Below are 18,302 nucleotides of genomic sequence, written 5' to 3'. Positions count from 1 at the left end.
TGGGGAAATAACAACTCCCTTACTGTGTCTGCGCACGGCGGCCATCTTTGAAATGGTTTTCAAAGCAGTGGTTGTTTAAAGGCTGATCAAATCAAAACTTTAGCAGTAATTAAAACTCTTTCATCATTTTTAATCAGAAGGATTCAATCTCTCTCCTGTGGTAGTTTGAAGCCGACACGACAAACACGCTCAGAGGAGATAATGTTTGAAAAAAGGTGACCGTTTTTTCTTTTTACAAAACATTTGTTTTGAAGGGGGAATTGCAAACTTCCTGTTGATTTTTGCTGGGGGTTGTCATTGTATAAAATGTAGGTCTAAGTGAGACCTACATAGAGGGTTTTTTTTCCATGTCTCTACGACATTCCTACTGGAAGTTACAGACAGTATTGTCTGTGATTTCTTCCTAGGAGCAGTTTTGTCTGTGTTTCATTCCTAGGGGGCGCTAGAGCGTGATTTTGAGTTTTGGGTTTAGGTTTTTTGATTAGATCGCAATTTTCGCCAGTTTTGATGTGTGTGTCCAGTTTGGTGAGTTTTGAAGCATGTTAAGGGGGTCAAATAACAGCTAAAAGAGGTAAAGGTGAGTGTTTTTACAAAACTTTTGTTTTGAAGGGGGAATTGCAAACTTCCTGTTGATTTTTGCTCAACGAGGTTACTGTATGAAAGCTAGGTCTAAGAGAGACCTAAATAGAGGTTTTTGTTTCATGTCGTTGCAACATTCCTACTGGAATTTACAGACAGTTTTGTCTGTGATTTCTTCCTAGGAGCAGTTTTGTCTGTGTTTTATTCCTAGGGGGCGCTAGAGCGCAATTTTGAGTTTTGGGTTTAGGTTTTTGATTAGATCGCAATTTTCGCCAGTCCTGATGTGTGTGTCCAGTTTGGTGAGTTTTGAAGCCTGTTAAGAGGGTTAAATTACATCTCAAAGAGGTAAAGGTGAGTGTTTTTACAAAACTTTTGTTTTGAATGGGGAATTGCAAATTTCCTGTGGATTTTTGCCCAAGGAGGTTACTGTATGAAATCTAGGTCTAAGAAAGACCTACATAGAAGTTTTTGTTACAACATTCCTACTGAAAGTTACAGGCAGTTTTGTCTGTGTTTTTTTTCCTAGGGGCGCTAGAGTGCAATTTTTTATTTTTGGGTAAGTTTTTTTGATAAAATCTCAATGTTCACCAGTCCTGATGTGTGTGTCAAATTTGGTGAGTTTTGAAGCATGTTAAGGGGGTCAAATTACAGCTCAAATAGGTGGCGGTATAATAATAAAGAAAGAATAAAATGCTAGAAATTCAATAGTCTTCTGTCCCAAAGGAACATTCGGCCCCTAAAAATATGTACTAATTCAACTGTTAATGAATCATCATATTAACCAATTCAAACAAAGGCTTTGTAAATAATAAATTTTCGACAGAATGTCCATTAAGAATGTTTTTATAATCCAAATGGATTGTGTTTGATGATAAATCAATAAATCATGAAAGTGAATTTGAACAAAATTCTGTCAATGTTTCAATGTTTATTTGCCATCCGTCCATCACTATATTAACAAACATATTACCGTCTGTAGATTTTAACCAACACCAATTCCAAGAGTATTATTTCAAGCTGTATTTTCAGCTTATTAACAAGAATGTAATACACGGTGGCCGAGGGGTTAGTGCGTCTGCCTCACAATACGAAGTTCCTGCAGTCCTGGGTTCAAATCCAGGCTCGGGATCTTTCTGTGTGGAGTTTGCATGTTCTCCCCGTGAATGCGTGGATTCCCTCCGGGTACTCCGGCTTCCTCCCACCTCCAAAGACATGCACCTGGGGATAGGCCCCTCCCACTTCCAAAGACATGCACCTGGGGATAGGTTGATTGGCAACACTAAATTGGCCCTGGTGTGTGAATGTGAGTGTGAATGTTGTCTGTCTATCTGTGTTGGCCCTGTGATGAGGTGGCGACTTGTCCAGGGTGTACCCTGCCTTCCGCCCGATTGTAGCTGAGATAGGCGCCAGCGCCCCCTGCGACCCCGAAAGGGAATAAGCGGTAGAAAATGGATGGATGGATAATACATTTAAGTTGGCTACAGTTGCAATCAAAAATTATTTCTTCATTCAAACTATCCATCCATCCATCTTCTTCTGCTTATCTGAGGTCGGGTCGCGGGGGCAACAGCCTAAGCAGGGAAACCCAGACTTCCCTCTCCCCAGCCACTTCGTCTAGCTCTTCCCGGGGGATCCCGAGGCGTTCCCAGGCCAGCCGGGAGACATAGTCTTCCCAACGTGTCCTGGGTCTTCCCCGTGGCCTCCTACCGGTTGGACGTGCCCTAAACACCTCCCTAGGGAGGCGTTCGGGTGGCATCCTGACCAGATGCCCGAACCACCTCATCTGGCTCCTCTCCATGTGGAGGAGCAGCGGCTTTACTCTGAGCTCCTCCCGGATGGCAGAGCTTCTCACCCTATCTCTAAGGGAGAGACCCAAACTCATTTGGGCCGCTTGTACCCGTGATCTTATCCTTTCGGTCATGACCCAAAGCTCATGACCATAGGTGAGGATGGGAACGTAGATCGACCGGTAAATTGAGAGCTTTGCCTTCCGGCTCAGCTCCTTCTTCACCACAACGGATCGGTACAACGTCCGCATTACTGAAGACGCCGCACCGATCCGCCTGTCGATCTCATCAAGTGGAGGAGTTCAAGTACCTAGGAGTAGTATCATTCAAACTAAATGCTTAAAAAATATTTTAATATTTTCCACCATATGTTATTAATTGTGAAAACAAATTCTCTTGTTTTTTGGGGAGTGGCATTGATTACGTACATCGGTGGATCAAATCATTGACATGTGTAATCTTATGTTTGATGGTGAGATTTTAATCATCTCCAATCTTTTTTAAATGTTAGAACAAATGATTAGTAAAGCTTGTATACATTGTTTGTAAGCTTTATCATTTTGTAGTTTATAGAATCAATGACTGGGATGATCTCATTTTAAAACAAACATTTTCTCTCTTTAGGTTCTGGGATCTTCTGAAAGACAGCCTGTATGTGCACCGAGCAGCTGGCCCGCTGCCCTTCATTTCTTCTTTTTGTCAGGGCTTCGGTAATGCTCTCTATTGGAAAGGAAAGGTAAAGTGCTGAAAGATGTGGAATATAACCTTTATGAGGATTACTCGACTGAAGTTATCATTGAAAGTATTCAAAGCACTTCACTTTTTCCACATTTTGTTAAGCCATCTATCCATTTTTTTAACGCTTATCCCTTTCAAGGGTAGCGGGGGGTGCTGAAGCCTATGTCAGCTACAATCGGGCGGAAGGTGGTGTACACCCTGGACAAGTCGCCACCTCATCGCAGGGCCAACACAGATAGACAGACAACATTCACACTCACATTCACACACTTTTAGTGGGGCGGTATAGCTCGGTTGGTAGAGTGGCCGTGCCAGCAACTTGAGGGTTGCAGGTTCGATTCCCGCTTCTGCCATCCTAGTCACTGCCTTTGTGTCCTTGGGCAAGACACTTTACCCACCTGCTCCCAGTGCCACCCACACTGCTTTAAATGTAATTTAGATATTGGGTGTCACTATGTAAAGCGCTTTGAGTCACTAGAGAAAAGCGCTATATAAATACAATTCACTTCACTTTTGTTATGCTACAGCTTTATTCTTAAATGGAATACATTACTTTTTGTCCTCAAAATTCTACACACAACACCCCATTATGATGATTGGAAAACTTGCAAATGTCCATCCATCAATCCATTTTCTACCGCTTATTCCCTTTGGGGTGGCAGGGGGGCGCTGGTGCCTATCTCAGCTGTATTCGGGCGGAAGGCGGCGTACACTCTGGACAAGTTGCCACCTCATTTGCAAATGTATTCAAGATAAAAAATTAAGAAATCACATGTGGATAAATATTTACAGCCTTTGCCAAAAAACTTAAAAGTGAGCGCAGGTGCATCTTCCTTGAAAAATTATCGCCCCGATAAATGAATACATATCCTCACAAATATTAATATAAATATGAGGTATTACCGTATTTTTCGGAGTATAAGTCACTGCGGAGTATAAGTCGCTCCTGCCGAAAGTGCATAATAAAGAAGGAAAAAACATATCTGAGTATGAGTTTATTTTGAACATACAACATGATGCATCACAATTTCCGGTTTCTCTTTTCAACATGTTCGAAAAGGAGTAGGAAGAAGCTGAGCTTATTTAATATAAGTCGCACTGGAGTATAAGTCACATCTTTTGGGGGAAATGTATTTAATAAAACCCAACAGCAAGAATAGACATTTGAAAGGCAATTTAAAATAAATAAAGAATAGTGAAGAACAGGCTGAATAAGTGTAGGTTATATGAGGCATAAATAAGCAACTGCTATGTTAAGCTAACATATTATGGTAAGAGTCGTTCAAATAACTATAACATATAGAACATGCTATACCTTTACCAAACTATCTCTCACTCCTAATCCATAAATCCCATGAAATCTTATACGTCTAGTCTATTACGTGAATGAGATAAATAATAGTACCGTATTTCCTTGAATTGCCGCCGGGGCGCTAATTGATTTAAAACCTCTTCTCCCTCCGGCGTTTACCAAAGGGATGCGGTAAAGGCAAGCATGTGCTAATTATTTTAAAACCTCACTCCGGCGCTTACCAAAGGCATGCGGTAAATTTAGGCATGCGCTTATAAATTTGAGTGTGATGTAAGGATACTATCATGAAAAGCACATTTAATAAAAAATTGTTATTATGGTCTTACCTTTACTTATAAATGAAGTCCATGTGCCGCTCATTCTAAACAAAAGCATCGATAACTTGTTTATAGAAGTCTTCCTTATCTTTCTTCAGTTTTAAAAGTCTCTCTGTCTCGATGGAGATCTTCCTTTATTACCTCCTGCTTTAATTGAAAGTCCAGTTTAGAAAAAGCCACCAAAATAGGAGCGCAATACAAGAAGTAAAACACTACACACAGGAAAAGAGCAAAAAAGTGAAAATAAGTCAGGGTGTGATGTGACAGGTGGTGACAGTACACCTACTTTGAGACTAGAGGTCTCCCGTCCAAAGGCAAAACCCAGTAACTCAATGTTGGTCAAAACTGAGCTGATAATAATTTTGGAGTTCCTAAGTGATATGCTTTACATTAATGTATGCGATATTGTAATGTTTTCCGTAAGTAAGCTGTTACGCGCATGGCAGGACCTAGCAACTACCACATAACCGCGTAGATACAACAGAAAAACCTAGTATCTCAAGGGACCAATCGGAGCTTCTTTGTCAGTCCCCTTATTGTCTTTAATGAGACATTTGCAGGAATGGGGGCCGACGGTCAAGCTGATTATGTGATATTATGGCAGGAGGGGATATTTGGAAGACCTTGCAAGCACCTTCATTAAATGTATTCTTCTTGATTCTTCCCCTTGCATACTCTTTTGGGCAGATAACTGTGGAGGTCCAAATAAAAACTGGACGCTGTACACGGCTCTTGCCCAATGTGCAAACGCAGAATGGGGCCCACCCGAGATTGTGATCAAATATCTGGAGAAAGGGCACACGTTCATGAGAGCAGATTCAATCCATGGCTCAATCGGCAGGAAAATGAAAGCTTAAGAAAACATCTATACCTTTGATGACTTTGTGGATCTTTGTAAGACAGCATCAAGATAGATTGGTTTTCCTTTGTTTTCTCTAAATCAGCTAGAAGTGAGTTACTAGGTTTTGCCTTTGGACGGGAGAGCTATTGTCATGCATGCTTGCTTATGCTTTAAAGTCATATCCAACAATTGCCACAACCACTTTTTACTGTCAACCCAGTTTGTTTGTTTAATGATTTCTGCTGGTTCTGTGCCTCCCCATTTTTTCACCGCAAAAAATGTGCCTTGGCTCAAAAACGGTTGAAAAACACAGTTTTTAAGACTTGAGGCTGTAATTGCTGTTAATGGTGCATCAACAAAGTATTTAGCAAAGGCTGTGAATACGTATGTACGTTTTATTTCTGAGTTTTTGATAAATTTGTACAAAAAAAAACATTTATTTAAAAAAAAAAAATCACATTGTCATTATGGAGTATTGTGTGCAGAATTTTGAGGGCAAAAATTAATGTACCGTATTTCCTTGAATTGCCGCCGGGGCGCTAATTAATTTAAAACCTCTTCTCACTCCGGCGTTTATATAAGGCATGCGTTAAAGGCAAGCATGTGGTAATTATTTTAAAACCTCACTCCGGCGCTTACCAAAGGCATGCGGTAAATTTAGGCCTGCGCTTATAAATTCGAGTGTGATGTAAGGATACCATCATGAAAAGCACATTTAATAAAATAACCTTATTATGGTCTTACCTTTACTTATTAATGAAGTCCATGCACAGCTCCTTCTGATCAAAAGCATCGATAACTTGTTTATAGAAGTCTTCCTTATCTTTCTTCAGTTTTAAAAGTCTCTCTGTCTCAATGGAGATCTTCCTTTATTACCTCCTGCTTCCATTGAAAGTCCAGTTTAGAAAAAGCCACCAAAATAGGAGCGCAAGACAAGAAGTAAAACATTACACACAGGAAAAGAGCAAAAAAGTGCAAATGCGTGAGGGTGTGATGTGACAGGTGGTGACAGTACACCTACTTTGAGACAAGAGCTATAGTCATGCATGCTTGCTTATGCTTTAAAGTCATATCCAACAATTGCCACAACCACTTTTTACTGTCAACCCAGTTTCTTTTTTTAATGATTTCTGCTGGTGCTGTGCCTCCGCATTTTTTCACCGCAAAAAATGTGCCTTGGCTCAAAAACGGTTGAAAAACACTGTTTTTAAGACTTGAGGCTGTAATTGCTGTTAATGGTGCATCAACAAAGTATTTAGCAAAGGCTGTGAATACGTATGTACGTTTTGTTTCTGAGTTTTTGATAAATTTGTACAAAAAAAAAATTTATTTAAAAAAAAAAAAATCACATTGTCATTATGGAGTATTGTGTGCAGAATTTTGAGGGCAAAAATTAATGTACTGTATTTCCTTGAATTGCCGCCAGGGCGCTGATTAATTTAAAACCTCTTCTCACTCCGGCGTTTATCTAAGGCATGCGTTAAAGGCAAGCATGTGCTAATTATTTTAAAACCTCACTCCGGCGCTTACCAAAGGCATGCGGTAAATTTAGGCCTGCGCTTATAAATTTGAGTGTGATGTAAGGATACCATCATGAAAAGCACATTTAATAAAAAAAATGTTATTATGGTCTTACCTTTACTTATAAATGAAGTCCATGCACAGCTCCTTCTGATCAAAAGCATCGATAACTTGTTTATAGAAGTCTTCCTTATCTTTCTTCAGTTTTAAAAGTCTCTCTGTCTCGATGGAGATCTTCCTTTATTACCTCCTGCTTCCATTGAAAGTCCAGTTTAGAAAAAGCCACCAAAATAGGAGTGCAAAACAAGAAGTAAAACAGGAAAAGAGCAAAAAAGTGAAACTAAGTCAGGGTGTGATGTGATAGGTGGTGACAGTACACCTACTTTGAGACAAGAGCTATAGTCATGCATGCTTGCTTATGCTTTAAAGTCATATCCAACAATTGCCACAACCACTTTTTACTGTCAACCCAGTTTCTTTTTTTAATGATTTCTGTTGGTGGTGTGCCTCCCCATTTTTTCACCGCAAAAAATGTGCCTTGGCTCAAAAACGGTTGAAAAACACAGTTTTTAAGACTTGAGGCTGTAATTGCTGTTAATGGTGCATCAACAAAGTATTTAGCAAAGACTGTGAATACGTATGTACGTTTTGTTTCTGAGTTTTTGATAAATTTGTACAAAAAAAAAACATTTATTTAAAAAAAAAAAAAATCACATTGTCATTATGGAGTATTGTGTGCAGAATTTTGAGGGCAAAAATTAATGTACTGTATTTCCTTGAATTGCCGCCAGGGCGCTGATTAATTTAAAACCTCTTCTCACTCCAGCGCTTACCAAAGGAATGTGGTAAATTTAGGCATGCGCTTATAAATTTGAGTGTGATGTAAGGATACTATCATGAAAAGCACATTTAATAAAAATTTTTTATTATGGTCTTACCTTTACTTATAAATGAAATCCCTGCGCAGCTCCTTCTGACCAAAAGCATCGATAACTTGTTTATAGAAGTCTTCCTTATCTTTCTTCCGTTTTAAAAGTCTCTCTAAGTCGATGGAGATCTTCCTTTATTACCTCCTGCTTCCATTGAAAGTCCAGTTTAGAAAACTGTTTTATTTTAGATATGTAATCCTCCATGTTAAAAGTGCAAGCGAGAGGAAAAAATAAACGATCGCTGCTTGTTGTCACTTCTTCTGCAGCCGAGTAGTCGCAAGAAGGATCACTAGCGCCCTCTACCACCAGGAGGCGGGAGTCATTTAATGACTCATATTTGACACACGCAGCTACGGTATATTAATAAAACATAGCTGCTAACTGTCCTTTTTAGCATATTCAATAGCTTGAACCTTAAATCCTACTGAATAGCTCTTAATCTTCTTCCCTTTATGCCATTTCAAATGATTGAAATCAGCCTCCTCCATTTTGAAAATGATGACAGGTGAAGTGTCACTCGTGACGTGACGAGTTTGACCCGGTGGAAATTCTAGACATGTGCTAATAAAAATAATATTTTGCGAAACGAGTGTGACCCGGCGGTCATGCTAAGCATGAGCTAATTATTTTGCGAAACGAGTTTCTAGGCAGGCGCATACTATATACCTGGCGGCAATTCAAGGATATACGGTATATGTAACATAGAGCTGTAATGACCCAGCATCTTTACGGTCTAGTACAGACCACAGACTGACTTCATGGTTCTGTTCATGTTGAGTACAGTAAGTTTACTGTGGTCTCCAGCCAAGTGGTTGGCTACACCCTGATGTCTGGCAAGGTTATGACTATAGATATCTTATTATTGTGATGGTGTAGTTTCAAGCCTGTATTTGCATAATGCACAGCACGGAAATGTCATTTTCACGGGTATGTGTATGTTCTTCTGTCTGAATGTAGCGTGAAACAAACAGGAAGTGGTTCAACTTAACTGCCCAAGAAGTCCAGCCCTTGTACTACCATGAGCGGCTGGAGGGTCTGGGCTGGGTGAGGAGCCGAGGTTGCCCAGAGGATGCCTGGAATGGAGGCTCTTCACTTCTCCTTGAAGGACTCATCCCTGCAAGTCTTGCTGCACCAATCAGTGCCAGGTGTGTCCCCTGCCTACCAAGACAAGCGTCTTTGAGCACGCCGCTGATTGTTCTTGTCTTGTGTCCATTACCATCATAGGGTCTTCTCCCTTCATGTGCCGCTTGCATCCAAGACTCTGCTTTGCATTATTTACAAGTCCTCTTCTCAAGTTCAAGTTTCGCTGGAGCTCAAGATGACACACACTGATGTTTCCACAGAGGAGAATAACCAGCCTATGAAATGTAGGTTTCTCTCTTTTAGTAGTATTAAAAGTGTCTGTTTGCATCCTTTACACGGCTGTCTAAAGTAACCGTGTGTGTGTTCACATATCATAGCAATTGTGAAAAATATAGACATTTAAAAACATAATTTGTGTTAAACTACTAATTGTAACAAGCTAGCTGGTGGTGTTCTTGTTCTATGTTTGCTTAGAAAATTGGAACTTTGAGCAAAAAGCCCCTTGAAACTGATCATGATTTTATTTATAAAAGAGGTGAATACTTTTTGAAAGTGATGCCACAGAAGGCTGTACAGATTATTACTGATACCACTAGATTTGCATTGATCTTTTAAGATTGAATGTTGACCTCGGATGGGAATGATAGTAGGTTGTTTTAAAAATATTATCCTTCTATTTATGCTTTTTTGTCTGGATATATTTTCGTTAATCCTATGTATGTAAGTCTTCTGTTGCGTTTGGACCAGATGTTGTGAACGGGACTCTCGCTGCTGTGTTGGATCCGCTTTGGACTGGACTCTCGCGACTGTGTTGGATCCATTATGGATTGAACTTTCACAGTATCATGTTAGACCCGCTCGACATCCATTGCTTTCCTCCTCTGCAAGGTTCTCATAGTCATCATTGTCACCGACGTCCCACTGGGTGTGAGTTTTCCTTGCCCTTATGTGGGCCTACCGAGGATGTCGTGGTGGTTTGTGTTGTGGTTTGTGCAGCCCTTTGAGACACTAGTGATTTAGGGCTATATAAGTAAACATTGATTGATTGATGTTCCTCCAAGGGAATTTAAGTTATTGGTCAATCCCAAATTCTTTTGATGACACACAAACTGAGTTTGAATGATCACCCAGAACAGAAAAGGTATTTTGCAATTTATTCCAAAGCTTTGGAGAGCCCAACCTAAAAACAACACATTCAAATCGCGTCACCAAATTGATCTGAAAACATTACGGAAGCGCTGTGTTCTTCAATATGTCCCTCGCCCCCACCCTCCAGAACGCATACACATGTCTATTGTTCTTCTCAGCTGGAGACAGGATGAGATAGGAAAAAGGAGTATCTCTCCTCCTCAAATTCCTAAAACCAAGGTTAACTTGCAGTGTACCATGGACATGAGATGGAGAAAAAATAGAAAGAGTACAAATGGAAACCAGTAGCTATTTCAAATATGACTATAGAAAGAAATAACTTTTAAATATGGATATATGTAGATATCTATCTCTGTCACTTCCCAACCGTAGAAAACTTACAATCAACTTTGACATTTCGAGTAGATCCCCGCCCATATGATTAGAAAACCAAAAGTCTTTCTATGTTAGCAATATTGACTTTTATAATGTTTTAAAAATAATTGTAAATGTTTGCTTTGTTTCCTTGCAGTGACGAGTGTTTCTCCAGTTCTGCTCCCTGACGGGCATGAGCTCGTGCAGCAGTTTTCTCATCTCTTTGGAAATGCCGATAATGGATGGACTGTCAGGTGGGACCAATTCAAATATCTCATTTATTTTATTTTTTTCAGCCACTGAGGAAAACCTGTTAACAAATAATGTATTTGCTCGGCCCTCATCCAAGCTGGTATTTCAAAGAACTGGCAATACATTGTTATTGTTTTCTATAGACTATATTGAGAAAACACCACGGAGAGTGGAAAGCGTAATTCCGATACTCGTGTGTTTTGGACAAATGGTGAATTGACAATAAGCAATATTGAATCTTGAGCAAGCAATCTATACGGCAGCATCTGCTTTTAGAAGAACTAACTGATGGTTTTCAATTGGATTGAAAACCATCAGTTACATCAGAACTGCTCACCCCCAAATCCTCCACACGACACTTCCGCTCCGGACAGGCTAACCTCCTCCAACCTCCGAGGACAAAGCTACAAACTATGGGAGACCGGGCTTTCTGCTCCGCCGCTCCCAGTCTGTGGAACACCCTCCCTGACCACCTGAGGGCACCACAGACTGATGATGCTTTTAAAAAAAAGGCTTAAAAACCCTTCTTTTTTTTAGATATATGCATACCAGTTCTGGCTATTAGGCTGTTCTACTTTTTATTTTTATTTATTAGGGACCGAATGTCCCTTTGGGACAGAGGACACTATTGAATTTCTAGCGCTTTATTCTTTCTTTATTATTATTATTATTCCGCAGCTTTGAGCTGTAATTTGACCCCCCTAACGTGCTTCAAAACTCACCAAATTTGACACACACATCAGGACTGGCGAACATATTGATTTAATCAACAAACCTAACCCCAAAACTAAAAATTGCGCTCTAGTGACCCCTAGGAAGAAAACACAGACAAAACTGCCTGTAACTTCCAGTAGGACTGTCGTAGCGACATGAAACAAAAACCTCTATGTAAGTCTCACTTAGACCTAGATTTCATACACTGACATCCTTCAGCAAAAATCAACAGGAAGTTTGCAACTCCCCCTTCAAAACAAAAGTTTTGTAAAAACACTCACTTTTGCCTCTTTGAGATGTAATTTGACCCCCCTTAACAGGCTTCAAAACTCACCAAACTGGACACACACATCAGGACTGGCGCAAATTGCGATCTAATCAAAAAAACTCAACCCCAAAACTCAAAATTGCGCTCTAGTTAGCGCCCCCTTGGAATAAAACACAGACAAAACTGCTCCTAGGAAGAAAACACAAAGAAAACTGCCTGTAACTTCCAGTAGCAATGTCGTAGCGACATGAAACAAAAACCTCTATGTAGGTCTCACTTAGACCTAGATTTCATACACTGACACCCTTCAGCAAAAATCCACAGAAAGTTTCCAACCCCCCCTTCAAAACAAAAGTTTTGTAAAAACACCTTTGCCTCTTTGAGCTGTAATTTGACCCCCTTAACATGCTTCAAAACTCACCAAACTGGACACACACATCAGGACTGACAAACATTGTGATCTAATCAAAGAACTTAACCCCAAAACTCAAAATTGCACTCTAGCTAGCGCCCCCTTGGAATAAAACACAGACAAAACTGCTCCTAGGAAGAAAACAGAGAAAATACTGCCTGTAACTTCCAGTAGGAATGTCGTAGCGACATGAAACAAAAACCTCTATGTAGGTCTCACTTAGACCTAGATTTCATATACTGACATCCTTCAGCAAAAATCAACAGGAAGTTTGCAACTCCCCCTTCAAAACAAAAGTTTTGTAAAAACACTCACTTTTGCCTCTTTGAGCTGTAATTTGACCCCCTTAACATGCTTCAAAACTCACCAAACTGGACACACACATCAGGACTGGCGAAAATTGCGATCTAATCAAAAAACTTAACCCCAAAACTCAAAATTGCACTCTAGCTAGCGCCCCCTACGAATAAAACACAGACAAAACTGCTCCTAGGAAGAAAACACAGAAAATACTGCCTGTAACTTCCAGTAGGAATGTCGTAGCGACATGAAACGAAAACCTCTATTTAGGTCTTACTTAGACCTATATTTCATACACTGACATACTTCAGCAAAAAATCAACAGGAAGTTTGCAACTCCCCCTTCAAAACAAAAGTTTTGTAAATGTTTGAAAAAAGGTGACCACCTTTTTTCAAACATTATCTCCTCTTAGCGCGTTTGTCGTGTCGGCTTCAAACTATCACATGAGAGAGATTGAACCCTTCTGATTAAAAGTTGATGAAAGAGTTTTTATTACTGCCACCGTTTTGATTTTATCAGCTTTCAAAGAACCGCTGCGCTGAAAACCATTTCAAAGATGGCCGCCGTGCGCAGACACAGTGAGGGAGTTGTTTTTTTTCCCCCCGTTTGTTTTCCGTACCGTCTGCTGCTGGTGCGCACGCACCAACATTCGTGAGGGAGGGGCTGTGATCATCTATACCAAGATGGCTGCCAGGTGCCGTAGCTAAGCCGGTATGTTTTAAAGTTGTCGTTTGCCTGCATATCCTAAAAACAAGCGTCCAACATTTTACAACTAATTGTAAACTTCTAGAGAGTGTGTCGATGTTAAGATATTACGCCGAGTTGGTAAGTCTATCTGTTTGCTAACAGTAGTTACTATCCATCCATCTTCTACCGCTTATCCGGGCTTGGGTTCCGGGGGCAGCAGCCAAAGCAGTCCGTCCATCGCTGCTTGCAGCTTTAATTTGTATTATCATTTTATTTTTTCAATGTTATTGTTTTAACACACTGTAGCACAGTGAGGTTGTTTGCTCAATATAGAGTGCTTTTTACAAATAAAATCTATTATTATTATTACTGAATTAAATTGTATCCAATCGTTGGTTCACTAGATTGATCATTGATCAAATCGTTTTGTTTTTTAAATAAATTGTATCTGAATGGCGATGTGTATCAAATGGTGGATCACATGTAGATTTACATCCCTGACAAACACACAAACCACATGTCAGGAGCAGTGCTGACAACACCACTAGTTCTAGTTCCAGTTCTACGGAGGACACTGGGAAAAAATGATCTTTGAAAAAACATATAAGCATTCCCAGTTGTGTTTCGAGATACTGGGTGCAATGTTCCATTACATATGAATGGTCCTTCTGTTTTCATCTTTTCAGGTTTTCCAAGTTGGACCTTTATGGCTTCATCCTCAGGGAAGTCTTGGTCAACATCCAAGCCGTTGGAGAGCCAAGTGACACAACCTTCAGCTGCAGGGTGGGAGAAATAATGGTGAGAACATTAAAGCTGTCAGCAGTTGTTCATTTACACCAAATGTCTTATCAGACAAGATTGTTTGTGATTGGTCCTTTAAAAACAGGCGTCCCTGGTTTATGGCAGCCAATTGGTTTTGTAGCGTTATTCGAGCACTCTAAACAGGAAATAAGACCCATGTTATCTCACAATATCCTAGAGCAGGGGTCACCAATTCCAGGTGGCCCGCAAGGACCAGATGAGTCGCCCGCTGGCCTGTTCTAAAAATAGCTCAAATAGCAGCACTTACCAGTGAGCTGCCTCTATTTTTTAAATTGTATTTATTTACTAGCAAGCTGGTCTCGCTTTGCTCCACATTTTTAATTCTAAGAGAGACAAAACTCAAATAGAATTTGAAAATCCAAGAAAATATTTTAAAGACTTGGTCTTCACTTGTTTAAATAAATGCATTTATTTTTTTACTTTGCTTCTTATAACTTTCAGAAAGACAATTTTAGAGAAAAAAATACAACCTTAAAAATGATTTTAGGATTTTTAAACACATATACCTTTTTACCTTTTCAATTCCTTCCTCTTCTTTCCTGACAATTTAAATCAATGTTTTATTGTAAAGAATAATAAATACATTTTGATTTAATTCTTTAATTTAGCATCTGTTTTTTCGACGAAGAATATTTGTGAAATATTTCTTCAAACTTATTATGATTAAAATTCAAGAAATGATTCTGGCAAATCTAGAAAATCTGTAGAATCAAATTGAAATCTTATTTCAAAGTTTTTTGAATTTCTTTTAAATGTTTTGTTCTGGAAAATCTAGAAGAAATAATGATTTGTCTTTGTTAGAAATATAGCTTGGTCCAATTTGTTATATATTCTAACAAAGTGCAGATTGGATTTTAACCTATTTAAAACATGTCATCAACATTCTAAAATGAATCTTAATCAGGAAAAATTACTAATGATGTTCCATGAATAGTTTTTTTTATTTTTTCAAAAATATTCGAATTAGCTAGTTTTTTCTTCATTTTTTTCAGTTGAATTTGAATTTTAAAGAGTCGAAATTGGAGGTAAACTATGTTTAAAAATTACATTTTTATTTTTTTCCTGTTTTCTCCTCTTTTAAACCGTTCAATTAAGTGTTTTTTTCTTCTTTTATGCTCTACAAAAAACCATCCGTAAAAGGAATAAAAATGTATGAAGGAATGACAGACTGAAATACCCATTTTTTTTAATATACATAGATGTATTTATTTATTCGTCCTGGCCGTGGAACAATGGACCAGCTCTATAGTCTGGGCAGGGTTCTTGAGGGTGCATGGGAGTTTGCCCAACCAGTCTACATGTGCTTTGTGGACTTGGAGAAGGCATTGGACCGTGTCCCTCGGGAAGTCCTGTGGGGAGTGCTCAGAGAGTATGGGGTATCGGACTGTCTTATTGTGGCGGTCCACTTCCTGTATGATCAGTGCCAGAGCTTGGTCCGCATTGCCGGCAGTAAGTCTGACACATTTCCAGTGAGGGTTGGACTCCGCCAAGGCTGTCCTTTGTCACCCATTCTGTTCATAACTTTTATGGACAGAATTTCTAGGCGCAGTCAAGGCGTTGAGGGGTTCTGGTTTGGTGGCCGCAGGATTAGGTCTCTGCTTTTTGCAGATGATGTGGTCCTGATGGCTTCATCTGGCCGGGATCTTCAGCTCTCACTGGATCGGTTTGCAGCCGAGTGTGAAGCGACCGGAATGAGAATCAGCACCTCCAAGTCCGAGTCCATGGTTCTCGCCCGGAAAAGGGTGGAGTGCCATCTCCGGGTTGGGGAGGAGACCCTGCCCCAAGTGGAGGAGTTCAAGTACCTAGGAGTCTTGTTCACGAGAGAGGGAAGAGTGGATGGTGAGATCGACAGGCGGATCGGTGCGGCGTCTTCAGTAATGCGGACGTTGTACCGATCCGTTGTGGTGAAGAAGGAGCTGAGCCGGAAGGCAAAGCTCTCAATTTACCGGTCGATCTACGTTCCCATCCTCACCTATGGTCATGAGCTTTGGGTCATGACCGAAAGGATAAGATCACGGGTACAAGCGGCCCAAATGAGTTTCCTCCGCCGGGTGGCGGGTCTCTCCCTTAGAGATAGGGTGAGAAGCTCTGTCATCCGGGAGGAACTCAAAGTAAAGCCGCTGCTCCTTCACATGGAGAGGAGCCAGATGAGGTGGTTCGGCCATCTGGTCAGGATGCCACCCGAACGCCTCCCTAGGGAGGTGTTTAGGGCACGTCCAACCGGTAGGAGGCCACGGGGAAGACCCAGGACACGTTGGGAAGACTATGTCTCCCGGCTGGTCTGGGAACGCCTCGGGATCCCCCGGGAAGAGCTAGACGAAGTGGCTGGGGAGAGGGAAGTCTGGGTTTCCCTGCTTAGGCTGTTGCCCCCGCGACCCGACCTCGGATAAGCGGAAGATGATGGATGGATGGATAGATTTATTTATTAAAGGTAAATTGAGCAAATTGGCTATTTCTGGCAATCTATTTAAGTGTGTATCAAACTGGTAGCCCTCTGCATTAATCAGTAGCCAAGAAGTAGCTCTTGCTTTCAAAAAGGTTGCTGACCCCTGATCTCGAGTGTGTTCTCCTGTAGATAAGAGTCAGTACTCCCGGGTAGCTGGCAGGCTCCTCCAAGCCTTGTCTCTGCGTGCTGCCGTCTTATCTTTGTGGAGGTACTCCAAGTCCTTGGCTAGAACAAAGAAAACATCTGCGGCGAGGCCACCCCTCATATGCCGTGGAAGATAAGAGGTTGTGTGCCCTTGCACGAAGCAGCACAATAGATAATAACGACAACAACGGCCTTTAAGCATAAGAGTTGTGATAACTTCCATACAATTCTTCTAACAAAGACTTATTATTTTCAATAAAGTGTGTGAATGTAGGTTAGAATCCTCATAGGCTGCTTTAAACCAAACTAGGTGTAAAAATACTAATCCTCAACAAAGATTTAAGGGTTTCTTAATACAGTATATAAATATATACATGGATGCAGTATAAATAGACATTTCAATCTCTTCTTATCTAAGTTATTTCCTCCTATTGATAAGGATTTGTTTGTCTTCTGTAAGTTCCAGGACATAGAAGGTCCACAGAAAGCCCCTGAGGCGGTTCAGGACTTATGTGTGTATGACCCAGTGTGGCTGCGAGGTGCTGGCTCGTCTCCACAGTCCGCCGACTGCTGCCTGTACTTGAACGTGACGTTAGGCTGGGACTACTCCACTGACCTGGTGCGCCACTTCAAGGTCCACTATCGCCCGCTCGGCGGAACACCTCCCAGGATCTCTGCGGGTCAGCTGGTGCTGGTGGGTCTAGCGTATTCCAAATTGTATAGAATAACCGAACTCCCGGTTCCCGAGCCCCCGGGCCTGCTGGAGCTGGTGGTGGAGCCGGTCCCCAGGGAGGCCTTTCCAGTGCCAGAGAGCTGCTGGGGAAGAACAACTTTTAGCTACACCCGAGTCGATTGCAAAAACTGTTAACAGACGTATATCACCTCCTCGATGTCATTCCTCGTAAGACCACTGGGGCTGCTGAGATGACCCCCCTTCCTTCAGACGCACCCTCAGTGATGTAAACAAGGACCTCCTGAATAAATAGTGGAGCACGTGGGCTGTGCCTTAGGGCGTAGGTTGGAACTGTAACTGAGTGTACAGCCCAATACGTCTCTCCTCATTGAGCTAAATTGAACTCTGTCTCTGCATAATTCCTTGCTTCTTGTCTGTTTAATAGATGTCATCGGTGTTTGAACCCGACAGGGATCCCGAGATGTTCCCAGGCAAGCCGGGAGACATATCAATCAATCAATGTTTATTTATATAGCCCTAAGTCACAAATGTCTCAAAGGACTGCACAAACCATTACGACTACGACAGCCTCGGAAGAACCCACAAAAGGGCAAGGAAAACTCACACCCAGTGGGCAGGGAGAATTCACATCCAGTGGGACGCCAGTGACAATGCTGACTATGAGAAACCTTGGAGAGGACCTCAGATGTGGGCAACCCCCCCCCCCCCCCCTCTAGGGGACCGAAAGCAATGGATGTCGAGCGGGTCTAACATGATACTGTGTAAGTTCAATCCATAGTGGCTCCAACACAGCCGCGAGAGTTCAGTTCAAAGCGGATCCAAGACAGCAGCCAGAGTCCCATCCACAGGAAACCATCTCAAGCGGAGGCGGATCAGCAGCGTAGAGATGTCCCCAACCGATACACAGGCGAGCGGTCCATCCTGGGTCTCGACTCTGGACAGCCAGTACTTC

At 41.2% G+C, this 18,302-nt stretch overlaps 1 protein-coding gene across 5 annotated transcripts in view; it reads left to right on the top strand.

Annotated features, from left to right (window-relative positions):
• The window catches only part of engase (endo-beta-N-acetylglucosaminidase), a 46,870-nt gene extending 29,138 nt beyond the window's left edge, over positions 1–17,732 (top strand). For 4 of the 5 annotated variants that reach the window (XM_061884640.1, XM_061884643.1, XM_061884642.1 and 1 more), the window contains exons 9-14: positions 2,991–3,102; positions 8,982–9,169; positions 9,249–9,391; positions 10,768–10,864; positions 13,931–14,042; positions 17,117–17,732. In XM_061884640.1, the coding sequence (XP_061740624.1) occupies positions 2,991–3,102; positions 8,982–9,169; positions 9,249–9,391; positions 10,768–10,864; positions 13,931–14,042; positions 17,117–17,524 (1,060 nt within the window). In that variant the 3' untranslated portion in view covers positions 17,525–17,732. The remainder of the gene's footprint in view (positions 1–2,990; positions 3,103–8,981; positions 9,170–9,248; positions 9,392–10,767; positions 10,865–13,930; positions 14,043–17,116) is intronic. The other variant, XM_061884641.1, reaches the window with a different exon arrangement.
• Positions 17,733–18,302: the final 570 nt, after the last annotated feature.

This window comes from Nerophis ophidion, linkage group LG23 (genome assembly GCF_033978795.1).
Source record: "Nerophis ophidion isolate RoL-2023_Sa linkage group LG23, RoL_Noph_v1.0, whole genome shotgun sequence".
Taxonomy (NCBI): domain Eukaryota; kingdom Metazoa; phylum Chordata; class Actinopteri; order Syngnathiformes; family Syngnathidae; genus Nerophis; species Nerophis ophidion.
Note: the sequence above shows the minus strand (reverse complement) of the source record. Positions and strands in the feature narration are given on the sequence as shown.